The sequence below is a fragment of the Parus major genome, chromosome 17 (genome assembly GCF_001522545.3).
Source record: "Parus major isolate Abel chromosome 17, Parus_major1.1, whole genome shotgun sequence".
In the NCBI taxonomy this organism is placed as follows: domain Eukaryota; kingdom Metazoa; phylum Chordata; class Aves; order Passeriformes; family Paridae; genus Parus; species Parus major.
In genome coordinates this window covers 2714800-2731957 of record NC_031785.1, presented here as the reverse complement: position 1 = coordinate 2731957, position 17158 = coordinate 2714800, and the positions used below count along the sequence as shown (strand labels likewise).

The following is a 17158-nucleotide window of genomic DNA, read 5'->3' as shown; positions in this document are numbered from 1 at the left end:
AAAAAAAAAAAAAAAAGGGGAAAAAAAAAAAAGTAGGGGAAGAGGAGGAGAGGGGGAGCGGGGATGAAACGTGGTCTTGTCGCCGGCAAAGTGCTGTGGCTCCGGGCTGGGGCGGCTGAGGTGGGGTTTGCTGGTTGTGCTTCACCAGAGGAGCCCCACGGGCTTGTTTTGGGGGTTGCAGGTGACTGCTGTGCTCTGCAGCATCCTCTGGGACCCCCCCTGCTCACCCCCTTGCCACAGGAGCCTTGGAGGCCGTGCAGGAGGCTCAGGAATGTGATGTCCCACCAGATCTGATGGCAACAGGTGTGAGCTCGTGGTGCCCTGAGCCTGACCTGCCACAGCACCGTGGGGACCACAGCCCCCCAGTGCCCAGGTGCTGTCACCTTCCCCACCCATCACCTCCAGCTGGGGATGCCTTATCCCAAGCTCCTGGCCATACAGAATCCCAGATTTATTTGTGCTCTCAAGGCCTTGGGTAGAAGCCCATGAGCTGAGTGTGGTGGCATTGCCGTGGTGGTGTGGGACAGCACATGCCAGCACCACCTCACTCCTCCCATGCCCTGCTCACCGTGGCTGCTCAGCACATTACAGCCCAGCCAGGACAGAACATCTTTGGAAGCTCTTTGGAAGAGCTGTAATGTGAGCAGAGCTGGCTGGGGACAGAACCTGTGGTGGTGTTGTTGCAGATGGGATACAGGAGATGCCACGCAGGAGGGTTTGTGCCTCATCCCTGGGATTTTTTTGTGTCAGGTGCACAGCTTTGCTCCATCCTCATCTTCCCCCCTCTGCAGGGTTCTGCCTGCCACACATCCTGCCCAGGCCCACCAGGATGGCTGGTGGGATTTGCCCTCAGGGCATATCCCTGCTGCCAGCTCCAGTCCTGCTCCAGCCCAGGTGGCTGATGGTGACAGATGGTGAAGCTGGTGGTGGCATCAGAGGTTCTTTTCCCAAGGCCTCACACAGAGGGGTGCAGCAGCCAGAGTAATTCACCCTCCTTGGGCAGGGTTTGGCTTTGGGGAAGCTCTCAGCTGACTGCAAGGAGCAGGAACTTGTCCCACCTGTTGCCAGCCAGTGCCGAGCTCCTGCTTAATTGTGTTTGAGTGATTTAGGATGGAGGGAGGATAAAAATAGCCCTGGAGAAGCAGAGACTCCAGCGTGGGCAGGGACAGGCAGGGAGCAGGGCTGTCCCCATGCTGCCTGGCCCCTGGATTTGGTGTGGGTGTGGGGATGCTCCCCTTGCCCCCCACCATGTGTCCCATGTGCCTCAATTTCCCCTTCAGCAGGGAGGGGAGGGAGAAGAATCTCCCTGCGATGAGCCGCAGGATGTCAGCGCTGCGGTTGTGCAAGTCAGCACAGGCCCCTCCAAGGGGGACGCCTTTGTTCCCAGCACCTCTTTCATCTTCCCCTTCCCAGCGCGGAGCAGCCAGGGCAGAGCCTCTCCACTGCCAAACCCGACGTGCCGGGCTGCCGCTCCCTGGGGCACCCGGTGCCCTCCGGCCACTCGGGGCCACCCCACTGACGGCGTGTCTCGCCCCTGCCAGGTGTAGCGGTGCCTACGTGGGCGAGCGGTGCCAGCTGCCCAACCCCTGCCTGAGCTCCCCCTGCAAGAACGCGGGCACCTGCACGCCGGTGGTGCGCGGCAGCACCGTGGATTACACCTGCGCCTGCCGCCTGGGCTTCACCGACGAGCTGTGCCTGACGCCCCGCGACAACGTGTGCCTCAGCAACCCCTGCCGCAACGGCGGCACCTGCGACCTGCTGACGCTCAGCGAGTACAAGTGCCGCTGCCCACCCGGCTGGTCAGGTGAGGGGTGGCATCCCTGCCTGGGGAGGATGGCCTGCCACAGGGGTTAGCGCCCTGGGTGGAGAGCTGCCTCTGATTTTGGCTTCAGAGAGGTGGGGAGGGTGGTCTCTGATGGGGCATGCGTGGATCGCTGCTGAGGGAACACAAGATCTGTGAGGAGCGACTGAGGGAGCTGGGGTTGTTCAGCCTGGAGAAAAGGAGACTCAGAGGTGACCTTATGACTCTCTGAAAGGTGGTTGTAGGCAGGTGGGGTTGGTCTCTTTCACCTGGCAGCCACTGACAGAACAAGAGGACACAATCTCAGGCTGTGCCAAGGGAAATATAGGTTGGATATAGTGAAATATTTTTCACTGAATGGATAATAAAGTACTGGAATGGCCTGCCCGGGGAGGCGGTGGAGTCACCATCCCTGGATGTGTTAAAAAAAGACTGGATGTGGCACTCCAGTCATGGTGCCATGGTTTAGTTGAGGTGGCAGGGCATGGGTTGGACTCGGTGATCTTGAAGGTCTCTTCCAACCCAGTGATTCTGTGAATTCTGTGAACCATGACCCACCTGCACAGGGTGGGAATCGGTTATAACCAGATCCAGATCTGCACCCCGGTGTAATCACTGCCACCAACAGCTGAGCTGCTGTTTGCATCCTCACCCTCCCTCCCTCCCTGCCTTCTCCAGGTAAAACCTGCCAGCAGGCCGACCCCTGTGCCTCCAACCCCTGTGCCAACGGGGGCCAGTGCGTGCCCTTTGAAGCCCACTACATCTGCCGCTGCACCGCCGGCTTCCACGGCGCCAACTGCAAGCAGGATGTCAATGAGTGCAACATCTCCCCGCCCATCTGCAAGAACGGGGGCAGCTGCACCAACGAGGTGGGCACGTACCAGTGCTCCTGCAAGCCAGCCTACACTGGGCAGAACTGCGAGCACCTCTACGTGCCCTGCAACCCCTCGCCCTGCCAGAACGGGGGCACCTGCCGCCAGATCGGGGACACCACCTACGACTGCACCTGCCTGCCAGGTAGGGAGGGAAAGGGGCAGCACCTTGGTTCACCCTAAATGAGTGGTGCCTGAATTTCCTGCAGGTTGTGACTCTTGGAGGGGCAAAACCCTGTGGCTGTGGGCTTGCTGTGCTGTGTGCTTTAGGGAAGAGGTTGGGCAGCAATGGCCAAGGAGGAGAGTTCATCTGGGGGCTTTATATACTTTGTGCTTCACCAAAATAGCTCTTCCAAAACAACAGTTTGAGCAGAGGCCCCTGTGCGGATGCTCATATTCCAGAATAAGAGTGCCTTTTTCCGCTTTAGCTTAATCCACTTCCAGAATGGAATAATTAGCCCGGAATAGCTATTTTGGAAAGTTTCCGAGTGGTAATGGAGCTGGGAAGGAAGACCCTCTCTGCTCACTGCTGCTCCCTCCGGCAAGCTCTGGAGCAGCCCAGCAGGAATGCAGCCTCTGGCATGGAGAGCTCCAGTGCAGGGGCCTGCTGGGGGCTGCCCTGGGAGCTCAGCACCCTGGAAGGGAGCTTGGCACCCTGCAAACCCTAGAGAAGAACAGCAGCTGTGAAAGGGCCCCCTGACCTCAGCAAGCCCTTTCACTTCTGCCCTCAGACAGTGGGTCTGAGGTGCAGTAAGGGCAGGGAGCAAAAGGGACTGAGCAGCTCCACGCTCCCCCCGTCCCTGGGTCAGCCGGAGAAATGAAACTGGAGTTTCAGCCCTGAGCCACTGACAGACCAGTTGTGTTTCCTGGGATGAGTGCTGCTCCTCACCTGAGCCAGCCACACTGGCCAGCTCTGGCAGATGTGGAGGGGATGCACCCACCCTGTCCCAGGGAAGGAAGCTGTGGGCAGCACTGCGCTGCCTGAGGAGTCTCTTGTGGTGTTGGTTTGATCCTCTGCTCAGCCATAGCCCAGCAGTGGCCAGAGCAGGATGAGGGTTGGGTGGCTTCTCTGCTCTGCACTGCCATGGGGAGATCCCGCTTCCCTCCCTGCAGCTCCTGCCCCATCTCTGCTGGGGACGTGGCATCAGGGTGGGAATGGGGTCTCCCAGATGGCACAGACACCCACACCCTGCTGGCAGCCCAGCCCAGCTTGGGGGAACATGAGTGGTCCCTGTGAGCTGTGTGGGGGATCTTGTCTTGGTGTCTGACACAGGCTCAGAGGTTCCATCCCCTTCCCAAAGCTTTTGGCTGCAGTACCTCAGGAATCTCCTTAACAATCCAGAACAGACAGGGCCCTCAGGATCTCCTGCCTCACCTCCACCACAGCTCAGCCAGGCCAGAGCAAAGCTCCTGTCCTTAGGGACAGGGAGGTGTGGGGCTGACCAGGCGAGCAGTGCCAGGAAGGAAGCCTTTCCTTCCAGGATGAGCTCCCGGGGGCGATGCTCTGCTGGAGCAGCTCTGAGCCCTGTCCCGCAGGGATGGGCAGGTGGAGGTGGCAGGAGGAGCTGTGTGGCCCTGCCCTGCTGTTCTGCTGACGAGGCACTTGTGCTGAGCAGCCCGAACATCAGGCACGGCCCTGGGGGAGAGCCCGGCTCCCGGCAGGATCGGCGCTGTCACGCCCAGCCGCGGCTCCGTGGGCCGCTTCCAGGAGATTTGCATCCTGCAGGAGCTGGTTCACCTCCCGTGGGGTGGCACAGACCCTGCTCCAGGGAACAGGAGCTCCCTCAGCACCTCCTCCATCCCACACGATGCAGGAGCTGCACCAGCAGCAGAGGCAGAGGGACGGGGGGCTGTTCCTCACGATAAGGGGGTGATTGATAGGCTGGTATGTGGCACAGCAAACCTGGAACAATGTCCCCTTTTCATTCCCAGAGAGGCCTGGCTGTACCGGGTTTCTTCAAGTTAAACTAATCTTGGCTGTTTTATCGTGCCATCACTGCAGAATGTAACCCTGAGTTTAAAGTAATTGCCATACTAATTACTCATTTGGATGGTTCAAAATGAGTTAATCCTGGTATCTAGGACGTTGCGAGTTATTGCTGCTCAGGTTCAGTCCCGCTGCTTAAAAATTAGGTGCAAATCAATGTTATCTGCTCTGGACTGCTACCAGCAATCATAAAAAGCTGTGGCTGATCCCCATGTGATGGGGCTGGGGAGAGGAAAAGAAAACATGGAGAGAGTGAGGGGAGAGCTCCCAGCTGGGCCAGGCTCCGGGGTCCCACAGAGGATGTCTGGACACCTGGTCCTTACCTGTGGAGGTGACATTTTTTGCTTCCTGGGTGGGGAGCAGTTTGGTCTGGAGCTGCAGAATGCCCTGGGGAGTTTCAGGGAGCTGCAGATGGACACTGGCACTGTGGGCTGGCATTGCTATCCCAAACCCCAAGCAGCTGGGTCAAGAGTTTTGAGGGTCATACAGTAAATGCAGCTTTTAGTGCAAATGTCAATCAGAGGTGGCTTGGCAGATGTCCTGAGAAGAGTCAGGCTGCTGTGCTGCTGCTGGAGAGGCTGGGGGTGGCAGGGTTTCCATGCTATGAACTGGAGGTGATAACAAAGCCAAGCAGGAGGTGGGATGAGCCCAGCGCCGTGTGGGATGGTGGCTCCCCTGGCAGGGACTCAGATCCCCCTCAGGGGCAAGCACTGCTGCTGAGGCTCTTTACAAGTGAAATGAAACGCCGGTGATTCAGCACTGGGTGCCACAAGCCTTCGTGGGAGCAGCCCTGCTTCGTTCTGGCTTGTGTGGAGTTGGATCCTCCAGTGCTCGGGGCAAGCGTCTCCAGAGCTGGAGGCCCTGGCAGCAGGGACACCCTGCCCAGAAGAGGAAGCTGCTCCCTGCCAGGCCCCAGCAGAGGCGGAATGGGGATGAAGATGAAACCAGGCAACTGCTTCAAAGCTACCTGGCACACTCTTAACACTTGATAATGAACAACCTGCTGGTGGTGGGGGGTGACACAGCCAGTGGGTGAGTTGGCATCATGGCAGGTGTCTCCCCTGCGCAGGGTTCACGGGTCAGAACTGTGAGGAGAACATCAACGACTGTCCGGGCAACAACTGCAAGAATGGGGGCACCTGCGTGGACGGCGTCAACACCTACAACTGCCAGTGCCCACCTGAGTGGACAGGTAGTGCCAGGAATGAGGGTGGCACAGGGCTGGGCTGGGAGGACGGGTCCTGCCCGGGGAGATGTTGGGCACAGTGTGGGCAGAGCTGTCCTTCTTCACATCGGGAGTGGTCAGTGGCAGCTTCATGCAGGTGCCCTGTCCCCTGGCAGGTCAGTACTGCACTGAGGACGTGGATGAGTGCCAGCTGATGCCCAACGCCTGCCAGAACGGTGGCACCTGCCACAACAACCATGGCGGCTACAACTGTGTCTGTGTCAACGGCTGGACAGGCGAGGACTGCAGCGAGAACATCGATGACTGCGCCATGGCCGCCTGCTTCCACGGGGCCACCTGCCACGACCGGGTGGCCTCCTTCTACTGCGAGTGCCCCCACGGCCGCACAGGTGAGGCCCTGTCACACCTTGTCCCCTGCCCTGCATGTCCCTTGGCTCCTTGACTCGTGTGCCCATCATCCTTGTTGTGCTCCTGCCTTTTGCTGCCCAGGTTTGCTCTGCCACCTGGACGACGCCTGCATCAGCAACCCCTGCAACGAGGGCTCCAACTGCGACACCAACCCCGTCAATGGCAAAGCCATCTGCACGTGTCCTTCGGGGTACATGGGGCCGGCCTGCAACCAGGACGTGGATGAGTGCTCGCTGGGTGAGCTCGCATGGGTGACAGCAGCACGGCTGGGGAAGGCTCTGGCACAGCCAGGAGCGAGTCCTGAGAGCTGTGCTTGTGTTTTACAGGAGCCAACCCATGTGAGCACGCGGGGAAGTGCATCAACACCCAAGGGTCCTTCCAGTGCCAGTGTCTGCAGGGCTACTCAGGCCCTCGCTGTGAGATTGATGTCAATGAGTGCCTCTCCAACCCCTGCCAGAATGATGCCACCTGCCTGGACCAGATTGGGGAGTTCCAGTGCATCTGCATGCCTGGTGCGTGAGCAGCTCTGTGGGCTCAGCCTTAGTGCTGGGGGTGGGCAGTGAGGGGGTGCCCTCGAGCTTCAGCTTGGTGCAGGGTTGGGTCAACAGCTCCTGTGTGTCTGGGGACAGCACTGAAAAGAAAGAGTTCAGCACAGGTTATGTGCTGGGGGGACAAGAAGTGAGATTTGGGCACCATCAGTCCTACACTGAACTCCTCGTCTTGCCAACCTTGCTGTCTTGGATCAAGCCAAAACCTGTTGATCCAAGGAGCAGTTTGTGCATCAAATCCCACCACATGTAGAACAGCTCCTCAGCTGCCTTTTAAAGACAGGGAACTCGGTGCGCCTGGGTGTAATGCACCTGTCATGGGGTTGTGCCAGCCCTGTGCCGTGGTGCTGACAGTGCTGGGTCTCTCGGCAGGGTACGAGGGGGTTTACTGCGAGATCAACACGGACGAGTGCGCCAGCAGCCCCTGCCTGCACAACGGCAACTGCCTCGACAAGATCAACGAGTTCCACTGCGAGTGCCCCACTGGTACGTGGCAGCCGTCCCACTGCCAGCCTCCATCCCACTGCCAGCAGCCATCCCACTGCCATCCACTGTGGTGGAAACAAAGCCAGGATGCATCCAGGCTCGAGCCAAGAATGGGCTTCTTAAATTTCATAGCACTCCGAAATGGGGAGAGGGTAGCGAGCACCTCTTGGTGCTTTGGAGGGGGCTTCTCCAATTGTGATGAGGGGCTGAGCCCCGTGCAGGCAATGGTGCTGCAGCTCCGGCCCATGGGAGAGGGGAAGGAGGATTAAACCCCACGGCTTTGCACTTGAAAAGGCCCCTCTTTGGGAAGGAGGGCTGGGGGCTGGGGGGGCCGCACCAGCGGCTTTGAATGCGGTGTCAAAGTCACGGGGTGGAGCAGAGAATGGGGAGACGGTTAATCTGTGAAAGGAGGTTTTGAAGTTCAGAGACTTTGCTCCTCTAGAGATGTAAATAAGATGCTCTCAATGGTGGGTCGCAGCCCCGCATTCAGGGCCCCCAGCAGCCGTCCCCATGGAAACCCGGCGCCCCAGCCGGGATGCGGGGGGCCCGCGGGAGCTGCCCGGCGGCTGGGAGGGGAGCCTGGCTGGGAGGGGAGCCTGGCTGGGAGGGGAGCCTGGCGGGTCTGGCCGTGTGCAGGGACGTGACTTCTCCCTCCGTTCCAGGCTTCAACGGGCACCTGTGCCAGTTTGACATCGATGAGTGTGCCAGCACGCCCTGCAAGAATGGTGCCAAGTGCGTGGATGGCCCCAACACCTACAGCTGCGAGTGCACTGAAGGTGAGGGGATCCTGCGGGGGTCCTGCCCCGTGATGTGCCATAAAACCAACACTGACAAATCATATCGTGCCCACCTCTCCAAGCACCTGCTGTGGCAGTGTCCCCGAACTGTCCATCAGTGGGTCATGCTGCTGATGTGACTCCCGTGGGGCAGGATGTCCCTTTCCCTGGTGTTGGCAGAACAGGTGGAGCTCTGGAGCCTGCTGGCCCCAGAGCCAGGTGTATGGAGCCTGGCAGTGTTCAGGTGTGGCCCCGCAGCAGCCGTCCCACCGTGCTCCCGCCCGCCGGGGCGGCAGCGAGGGGGAAGGCAGGAAGGAAGGAATAAAGCTGCCTCTATGGGGATGCAAGGTGCAGGGCCGTGGGGGCTCGCCGACCGAAACCCAAGGAGCAGTTGCACAAAATGATGACTTGAGCCCTGGTGGCAAACAGTGGCTCTTTTGTGGAGCAGCTCCCGCCAGAAATCTTCCAGCTGAATGGCCTCTAATTAGTGTCTTGCTAATGCCAAGCCCCGATGAAAAGCTGCTATGTGGGCTTGGCGGGGTCTAGTCAAAGCTGTACTTTGTCCTCGGCTCTCCACCCCCAAACCCGGCGGGGAGGGAGCCGGCCAGGAGAATAGGAGCTGCCGGGGGGGTTATTATTCGGGGTGCTTGCGGCCGGCCCCCCCGTGCGCTCCGGGACGAGCCGCGGGCGAGCGCGGGGCCCCGCTCCGCAGCCGAGGCGGCTTTAATGCAGGTCATTGTGCACCCCGGGACAAAACCCCCGGGCTGGGGTCTCAGCAGCCCCACTGCCAGCACATCGGGGTGCTCCCTGCCTGCACCCTGCTCCTGGGAGTCCCAGAGCTCACGGTGGGGCAGGTAAAGCCGCCCCGGTGCACTGCCTTACAACTGGATAGGCTGGGAAGGAGGGTCCCCCATCCTCATCCTGTGTCCCCCATCCCCACCCCATGTCCCCCATCCTCATCCTGTGTCCCCCATCCCCACCCCATGTCCCCCATCCTCACCCTGTGTCTCTCCTGCTGGTGGCAGGTTTCACGGGCGCTCACTGTGAGATTGATATTGATGAGTGTGACCCTGACCCGTGCCACTACGGGACCTGCAAGGACAGCATCGCCTCCTTCACCTGCCTCTGCCAGCCTGGCTACACGGGCCACCGCTGTGACATCAACATCAACGAGTGCCAGAGCCAGCCCTGCAAAAATGGGGGGACCTGCCAGGACAGGAACAACGCCTACAACTGCATCTGCCTCAAAGGGACCACGGGTGAGCAGGAGGGACCCCTGGAGCTCCACATGGGTTGGCAGTGCCGTGAAGAATCCCACTCCCATCCTCACCCTGGGGCAGGTTGGCCCTGGGCCACCACCAGCAGCCGCCCTGGTGCCGAGGCCAGCCTTGGGCATCCTGGGGGAGGGTGAGTTCTCCCAGTTTGGTGCCCAGCTCTGGCAGGAGCCACGCCCCAGCTGGGAGCTGCCCATGGCGGAGGTGCTTTGTTGTGGGGCGGTGCTGGCAGTTGGTGCTAGCAGGCTTCATTTTACTGCCATGATGGTGCTGGGGACCTCCTAGTGACACCCCTCTCCTCTTGTGGACCCTCTAACAACCCCCTCTCCTCGCCAGGCCCCAACTGCGAGATCAACCTGGACGACTGTGCCAGCAACCCCTGTGACTACGGCAAGTGCATCGACAAGATCAATGGCTACGAGTGCACCTGCGAGCCAGGGTACACAGGTGAGAGCAGGGCCTCACACCCTGGGGACCTGCAGCTGCTGGTGCCTCACAAACCAGGACAAGGGGGCAATAAGGAGGGGGGATGCTGCCATCCCGCTTGTAGGAGGTTTTACACCCTCCAGCGCTCCTGCTTGTTCAGGAGGGTGACCCCGGCTCAGTCCGAAATCAAAGGGGTGTCTGGTGCTGCGAATTCGACTCCTGCTGCGCCCACTCCCATGGGTATCAGGTTGCTGCCTTGTCCAACTGGTTTGTTTGATGGCTGCTGGAAATGGTGGAGGGCTTTGATGGGAGCAGCCCCCGCCGCTCCCCGCTCGCACGGCCCCTTGTCCTCGGGCCCGCCGGGAGCCAAAATAAAGCCTGGCTTTGTCAGCCGTGGCAGGTAGGGTTACAGGCTGAAACCTCCTCCCTTCGGTGTTCCATCCTGGACCAAAGCAGCCCAGGGCACGGCCTCTTCCCAGTCACATTGAGTGAAGGCAGGCAGGCGATGCAGGGTGTGAAGTCACCCTGCCTGCAGGGCAGCCCGCTCCTCTGCAGCCAGCACACGTGTGTCCTGAGGTCCCAGCCTCCAGCAGACATTCCCTGGGTGGCTGGAGGGGGAGCTGCCTGGTGGGTGCACTCCCCATGCCGTGCTGTTCATGTTTATGGGGTGACTGTTCCTTGCTCCCCCTTTCCCAGGGCGCATGTGCAACATCAACATTGACGAGTGTGCCAGCAACCCCTGCCACAACGGGGGCACGTGCAAGGACGGCATCAACGGCTTCACCTGCCTGTGCCCCGAGGGCTTCCACGACCCCAAGTGCCTGTCCGAAGTGAACGAGTGCAACAGCAACCCCTGCATCCACGGGAAATGCCACGATGGATTGAATGGGTAGGCTGGAGGGTACAGGAGCTGCTGGGTGCTGCAGGGACTAAAGGGTCCCCAGAGAAGTCAGAGTTAGAGGAGGGTGAGCATCTGTCCCCTTGAGTTGGTGCATGTCCATGCTCTGGGCCAGTGCCGTGGGATATTTCCCTGAAGGGACAGGATTTCCTGGATAAATGATGGCTGGTGCAGCCTAGAGGGCCAGGATGGACCAGCTCTTTATGCCCCAAATTTTTCCCCAAAGCTACAAGTGTGACTGTGACCCTGGCTGGAGTGGGACAAACTGTGACATTAACAACAACGAGTGTGAATCCAATCCCTGCATGAACGGTGGCACCTGCAAGGACATGACCAGTGGCTACATCTGCACCTGCAGGGAGGGCTTCAGCGGTAAGTGGGGGGAATAGATGGAATATTCTTGAAAATTTCTTCCTGGAAATGGTAGTCAGGCACTGGAGCAAGTTTCCCAGGGAAGTGGTGGAGTCACCATGAATGGAAGTGTTCAAAAGGGGTGTGGATGTAGAATATAGTGATGCTGGGTTAGTGGTCGGACTTGATGATTTCAGAGGGCTTTTCCAGCATTAGCAAGTCTGTGATTCCATGATTCTAAGGGTGCAGCCAGGGCTGCTGCCATGTTCCCCCTCCACCAAGGTGTGTGTGGGAGCTGTGAGTGTTCTCATGATGCTGGATGGGCTGGGGGCTTCATTTTGGAGATAGTGGAGCCGCAGGTGTGGCTGGGAGCTGTGACAGTGCCAGAGTTCAGGGCTGGAGCTGAGCACAAGAGGCTTTCCCAGGGCAATGGGTGGGCTGTTGTCATTGTCACCGTGTCCCCACCGTACCCCCTGCCACCAGCACACCCCCATCACAGCCACTTCTATCTATTTTCCTTAACACAGGCCCCAACTGCCAGACCAATATCAACGAATGTGCTTCCAACCCATGCCTGAACCAGGGCACGTGCATTGATGATGTTGCTGGCTACACCTGCAACTGCCTCCTGCCCTACACAGGTGAGGGGAGCACCCCATGCCCCACCACAGCTCTGTGGAGTTTCTGCTTCCTGTGTGACACCAAGCTGGTCCCCAGCACGTGCAGTGAGCTGGCACTAAGCATGAAGGCCTCTCTCATTCTGCCCTGCCGAGGAGCTGCCCACAGCCACGGCTCCACCTCTCCACAGCGCAGCTGGAGGAAATTTGCAGGAGCTTTGAGGAGCTGCCAGCCTCAGCTTCCTCCCTTCCTCCTCTTCCTCCTCCTCCTGGAGGGCACCAGGGCGGTGGCTCGGGGGCAGCAGCAGCCAGGGGCTGCCCCACTCACACCCCACCGTTCCCCAGCCGTGATGCCCGTGCTGGAAGAGGCGATCCGAGGCCGAGGGGCCGGGGGATTCTGCTGAGCCAATTCCTGTTTGCCGGCCCTGCGCTTCCGCTCGCGCAGCCCAGCACAATTGCAGGAAGCCATGAGCTGTTTCCTGCCCTCACCAGTGGCCATGGAAACCCCTGGGGGGGACGGGGACTGGGGAGGCAGGGAGGGGAAGGCTCTGGAAAATAGCAAAGGCCAGTTCAGGAGATATTGGCTGACAGGGAAGATAAGGGTTCAGAGGGAACGTGTCCCTCGGCTGGACGTAAACAGGAAAAGCAGCGGAGAGGGAAGGGGGGAGGGAGTGCAAGGGGGAAAAGACACTTCCCTGCCAAAGGAAGTGACCAGTGCCTTCATGTAGCCCAGATAGCCAGGGCTTAAAAGTTTATGAGGCTTTGGGGTCATGGGTGACCTGGAATGGAGGAGACATCCCCAGCTGGGCGGTCCTGGGGTGCTGGGGAAGTTCAGAGCCTTCCCGAGACTGGCAGCAGCCCAGGGCAGGGGACAGGGATAGCAGGGCCACCTGTCATTTTGGAGGGTGTCATCTGGTGCTTGTGCCTGTGCAGGAGCCACCTGTGAGGATGTGCTGGCTCCCTGTGCTGGCAGCCCCTGCAAGAACGGTGGCGAGTGCCAGGAGTCAGAGGACTACAAGAGCTTCTCCTGCAGTTGCCCCCCTGGCTGGCAAGGTATGGACATGGCCCTTTTGAGGCTCAGAATCCCCCACTCCCCTCAGGGAGGGAAAGGCACAGGGGAGGGAGCCAGGCCTTGGGAAGGGTCCTGACATGTCCCATGGCTCAGCTGGGTGGATGGGACACAGCCATTGCCTGTGTCCCTTGGCTTCTGCCCTGCTGTGAGCGGTGCCTAGGATGTCATTGTCACCCCTGGGGTTTTCACCAGCATCCCCAGCCCACACCATCCCTGTCCCGCTCTGTCCCTAGGTCAGACCTGTGAGATTGACATCAATGAGTGTGTGAAGAGCCCCTGCAGGAATGGGGCCACGTGCCAGAACACCAACGGGAGCTACCGCTGCGCCTGCCGGACCGGCTTCTCCGGCCGCAACTGCGACACCGACATCGACGACTGCAAGCCCAGTAAGAGCAGGGGCTGCCCCAGACTGCACCCAGCCCAGCCCTGAGCCTCATCACCCTTCCTGGGGCTGGGATTCTCCTCTCTGTACATGGACCAGCACCTGCTGCCGCTGTGGCCAGGGCTGTGCTGCGAGCCCTGCTTGGCTTTTGGGCCACTTCACACATGTCCCTGTTGAGCTGTGTCAGTCCAAGATGGGAGCAGGAGGAAGGAAGCTGGGGGACAATGTATGCCATGGGTTCTCCTTGTGTGCTTGGTCTGGCTTCTGCCCAGCCATGGGCTCAGTCCCATTCCTCCACATGGCATGGGAACGTGTATGGGGACAGCTGTGCTCCTGGGCTGGGCTGCTGCACCACAGCTGGACCCATCACATCTTCACATGCATGTCCCTCCTCTCCAGATCCGTGCCACAATGGTGGCTCCTGCTCTGATGGCATTGGCACGTTCTTCTGCGAGTGCCTGGCTGGTTTCCGAGGGCCCAAGTGTGAGGAGGACATCAATGAGTGCGCCAGCAACCCCTGCAAGAATGGGGCCAACTGCACCGACTGCGTCAACAGCTACACCTGCACATGCCCCTCCGGCTTCAGCGGCATCCACTGCGAGAACAACACCCCTGACTGCACCGAGAGGTACAGTCCTGCCAGCTGGGACAAGGGGCTGAGGTCCCTGTGCCACCCCATAGCCCTGGGTTGGTGTGTGGGGCTTTGGCGTGGGGCACGACCAGCAGTGACTCACTGGGGTGTGATGTCTCTGTCCCCAGCTCCTGCTTCAATGGTGGGACCTGCGTGGATGGCATCAACACCTTCACCTGCGTCTGCCTGCCCGGCTTCACGGGCAGCTACTGCGAGCACAACATCAATGAGTGCGACTCCAAGCCGTGCCTGAACGGGGGCACGTGTCAGGACAGCTACGGGACATACAAGTGCACCTGTCCCCAGGGGTACACTGGGCTCAACTGCCAGGTACAGGAACTGTGGGGTTCTGGGGGTCACTGCAGTCTCAAAAGCCCTGCTGGGTCCTCACCCTCACCTCTTGCTCTGCCCCCCCAGAACCTGGTGCGTTGGTGTGACTCCTCACCCTGCAAGAACGGAGGCAAGTGCTGGCAGACCAGCAACCTGTACCACTGTGAGTGCAACAGCGGCTGGACAGGGCTCTACTGCGATGTCCCCAGTGTGTCCTGCGAGGTGGCTGCTAAGCAGCAAGGTAAGGCTGTGTACAGGGCCAGGCTGGGGTCCCCAGCTGTCCCCTGTGCTGGGCACTGAGCAGGGCTGTGGCCAGTTCTCTCGGTGGGGATCTCTGGCGCAGAGCGATCTCAAGGATTGCTCTAGCAATGCACCCCCAAGGCTGTGATTCCCTCTGGGATGTGTGGTGGCCAGAACATGGCCCTGTGGTGTGTGGGTGTCACCAAGGTCCCTGCATCTCACCCTGCTCTCCCTGACAGGTATCGATGTAGCACATCTCTGCAGGAACTCGGGTCTCTGTGTTGACACTGGCAACACACATTTCTGCCGCTGCCAAGCCGGCTACACCGGCAGCTACTGCGAGGAGCAGGTGGATGAATGCTCTCCCAACCCCTGCCAGAACGGAGCCACCTGCACAGACTATCTGGGAGGCTACTCCTGCGAGGTGGGTGCCTGGAGGGTGGGAATTCCCAGGGGAAAAGCCTCAGTTACTGCCTTTCTGCCACCCAAGTTGCTGCCCTTGCATGATGCCCCTTTACCAAGTGGGAGACTGGAGTGCTGGCTATGCTCCTAGAGCCATATGGAGATGGAAGGAACCTCTTTGATAGATCCCCTCTTTCCTCCTTGCAGTGTGTGGCTGGTTATCATGGAGTTAACTGCTCAGAGGAGATCAATGAGTGCTTGTCCCACCCATGCCAGAATGGAGGAACCTGCATCGATCTCATCAATACCTACAAATGCTCCTGCCCCAGAGGAACTCAAGGTAAATTAATTCCCCAGGCTGGGGCATTAGTGGGCTGAGTGCAGATATCCTTGGATTCTGCTCATTAGCTGCTCGGGCCGGCAGCAGCAAACGCAGGGGGCGAGGTTTGTGTTTGCTTGTGGGCTTAGCCATCAAGGCCACGCGGCCTTGGCCACGTGCTGCGATGTCCCTCCTGCCCAAGAGGTGGCTCAGGCTGCCACTGACGTGGTCAGGCTCAGCCCCCTGGCAGGGAAGGCTCACACAAGGGAGCAGCAGGCCCCCCGATACTGTTTGATGAGCTGTGTGGGTTGTTCCCCCCTCTCTCTAGGGGTGCACTGTGAGATCAATGTGGATGACTGCAGCCCTTTCTTTGATCCTGTCACCCTGGGGCCCAAGTGCTTTAACAATGGCAAGTGCAAGGATCGGGTAGGTGGCTACAGCTGCATCTGCCCCCCTGGCTTTGTAGGGGAGCGCTGCGAGGGAGATGTCAACGAGTGCCTGTCCAACCCCTGCGACGCCCGCGGCACCCAGAACTGCGTGCAGCGGGTCAACGACTACAAATGCGAGTGCCGACCTGGCTATGCAGGTGAGCACTGCATCTCCTCTGCTCCCAGGGTCCTGCAGCCCCCAGGCATCCCTGCACACCTTCGTCTGCTCCTCACACGCTCCTCTCCCTCGCAGGCCGTCGCTGTGACACCGTGGTGGACGGCTGCAAAGGCAAACCCTGCAGGAATGGGGGAACCTGCGCTGTTGCCAGCAACACCGGCCGTGGCTTCATCTGCAAGTGCCCCCCGGTAGGTGCCTGCTCCTCTCCAGCTCTGAGCAGGGAACGTTGTGTGGCCATGAGGGGTGGTCATGAGGTCGGTTTAGCCCCTGAGGCTTCCCCATCTGGGATAGGTGTGGATGGGAGGATGCTTTGCTGTGGGTGCACCCATAAATGCAATATAAATATGCAATAAATGCTTGCACCCTCCATACTTGCAAGGATGCTGGAATAGAGTTAAGGAGAAGATGGCTCAGGCCTGAAGGTGGAACAGGCTGAATGTTATTTACACCACACAGAGTGGGACAGGCAGTTATGGAGAAAAGCTCCCTTCACTTTGAGGGGATGCTCTAACGAGCTTTACAGTCAAAATTATTCTTGCCCATCACCAGTTTTAGAGGGTGAGCTTCAATTTCCCAGAACACAGGTGTGTTAATGCTGTTTGTAGGACAGCATCAGTGGTTCTGACTCCCCCTTTGCTGTGCCTCCCCCAGGGATTCGTGGGTGCCACCTGTGAGAACGACTCCCGCACCTGTGGGAACCTGCACTGCCTGAACGGTGGCACCTGCATCTCCATCCACAAGAGCTCCAAATGCATGTGCACGCCGGCTTTCACGGGCCCCGAGTGCCAGTACCCGGCCAGCAGCCCCTGCACCTCCAACCCCTGCTACAACGGGGGCACCTGCGAGTTCTTCAGCGACGCCTCCCCCTACTACCGCTGCAACTGCCCCGCCAACTTCAATGGCCTCAACTGCCACATCCTCGACTTCGACTTCCAGGGGGGCATCGGGCAGGACATCATCCCCCCCAAAATCGAGGAGAAGTGCGAGATCGCGGTGTGCGCGGGGTACGCCGGCAACAAGATCTGCGACGGGAAATGCAACAACCACGCCTGCGGCTGGGACGGGGGCGACTGCTCCCTCAACTTCAACGACCCCTGGAAGAACTGCTCCCAGTCTCTGCAGTGCTGGAAGTATTTCAACGATGGCAAGTGTGACTCTCAGTGCAATAATGCTGGCTGCCTCTACGATGGGTTTGACTGCCAGAAATACGAGGGGCAGTGCAAGTAAGTGGCTTCTTTAAAACCTTCTTGTTTTAAAGCCCATCTCTGGTGACCCTCTGGTTCTTCTGATTGTGTCTGGTAAAGCTCCTAGACTCAGGCTTGCTGTTCACTCCCAACATTCTATTCTGCTGCCTGTGGGGTTGCAACTCAAGCAATGACATCTCCCTGTGGTCCTTCTGTGTTTACATCCACTTGGAAGCTCTTTGGGTTTGACTCATTGCAGATGGCTTCCCTGTCCTTGCCTGTATCACTCTACAGAAGTGAATTCTCCAGCTCACAGCAGTAACACAGTCAGTTTCAAGGCAGGGAGACCCCAGATGGAAGAG

General features: G+C 59.4%; 1 protein-coding gene across 2 annotated transcripts in view; it reads left to right on the top strand.

The window, feature by feature from the left end:
• NOTCH1 (notch receptor 1) overlaps positions 1-17158 on the top strand; it is a 42939-nt gene that overhangs the window by 16985 nt on the left and 8796 nt on the right. Inside the window, exons 3-25 of one of the 2 annotated variants that reach the window (XM_015645129.3) lie at positions 1542-1804; positions 2480-2818; positions 5730-5852; positions 6002-6235; positions 6336-6491; positions 6581-6766; positions 7175-7288; positions 7951-8064; positions 9090-9323; positions 9675-9785; positions 10461-10653; positions 10889-11034; positions 11541-11654; positions 12564-12683; positions 12936-13088; positions 13484-13712; positions 13844-14045; positions 14133-14286; positions 14525-14709; positions 14895-15027; positions 15473-15592; positions 15688-15800; positions 16264-16835. In XM_015645129.3, coding sequence (XP_015500615.1) covers positions 1542-1804; positions 2480-2818; positions 5730-5852; positions 6002-6235; positions 6336-6491; positions 6581-6766; positions 7175-7288; positions 7951-8064; positions 9090-9323; positions 9675-9785; positions 10461-10653; positions 10889-11034; positions 11541-11654; positions 12564-12683; positions 12936-13088; positions 13484-13712; positions 13844-14045; positions 14133-14286; positions 14525-14709; positions 14895-15027; positions 15473-15592; positions 15688-15800; positions 16264-16835 — 4308 coding nt within the window. Of the gene's footprint in view, positions 1-1541; positions 1805-2479; positions 2819-5729; positions 5853-6001; positions 6236-6335; positions 6492-6580; positions 6767-7174; positions 7289-7950; positions 8065-9089; positions 9324-9674; positions 9786-10460; positions 10654-10888; positions 11035-11540; positions 11655-12563; positions 12684-12935; positions 13089-13483; positions 13713-13843; positions 14046-14132; positions 14287-14524; positions 14710-14894; positions 15028-15334; positions 15593-15687; positions 15801-16263; positions 16836-17158 lie in introns of both variants that reach the window. The other variant, XM_015645128.3, reaches the window with a different exon arrangement.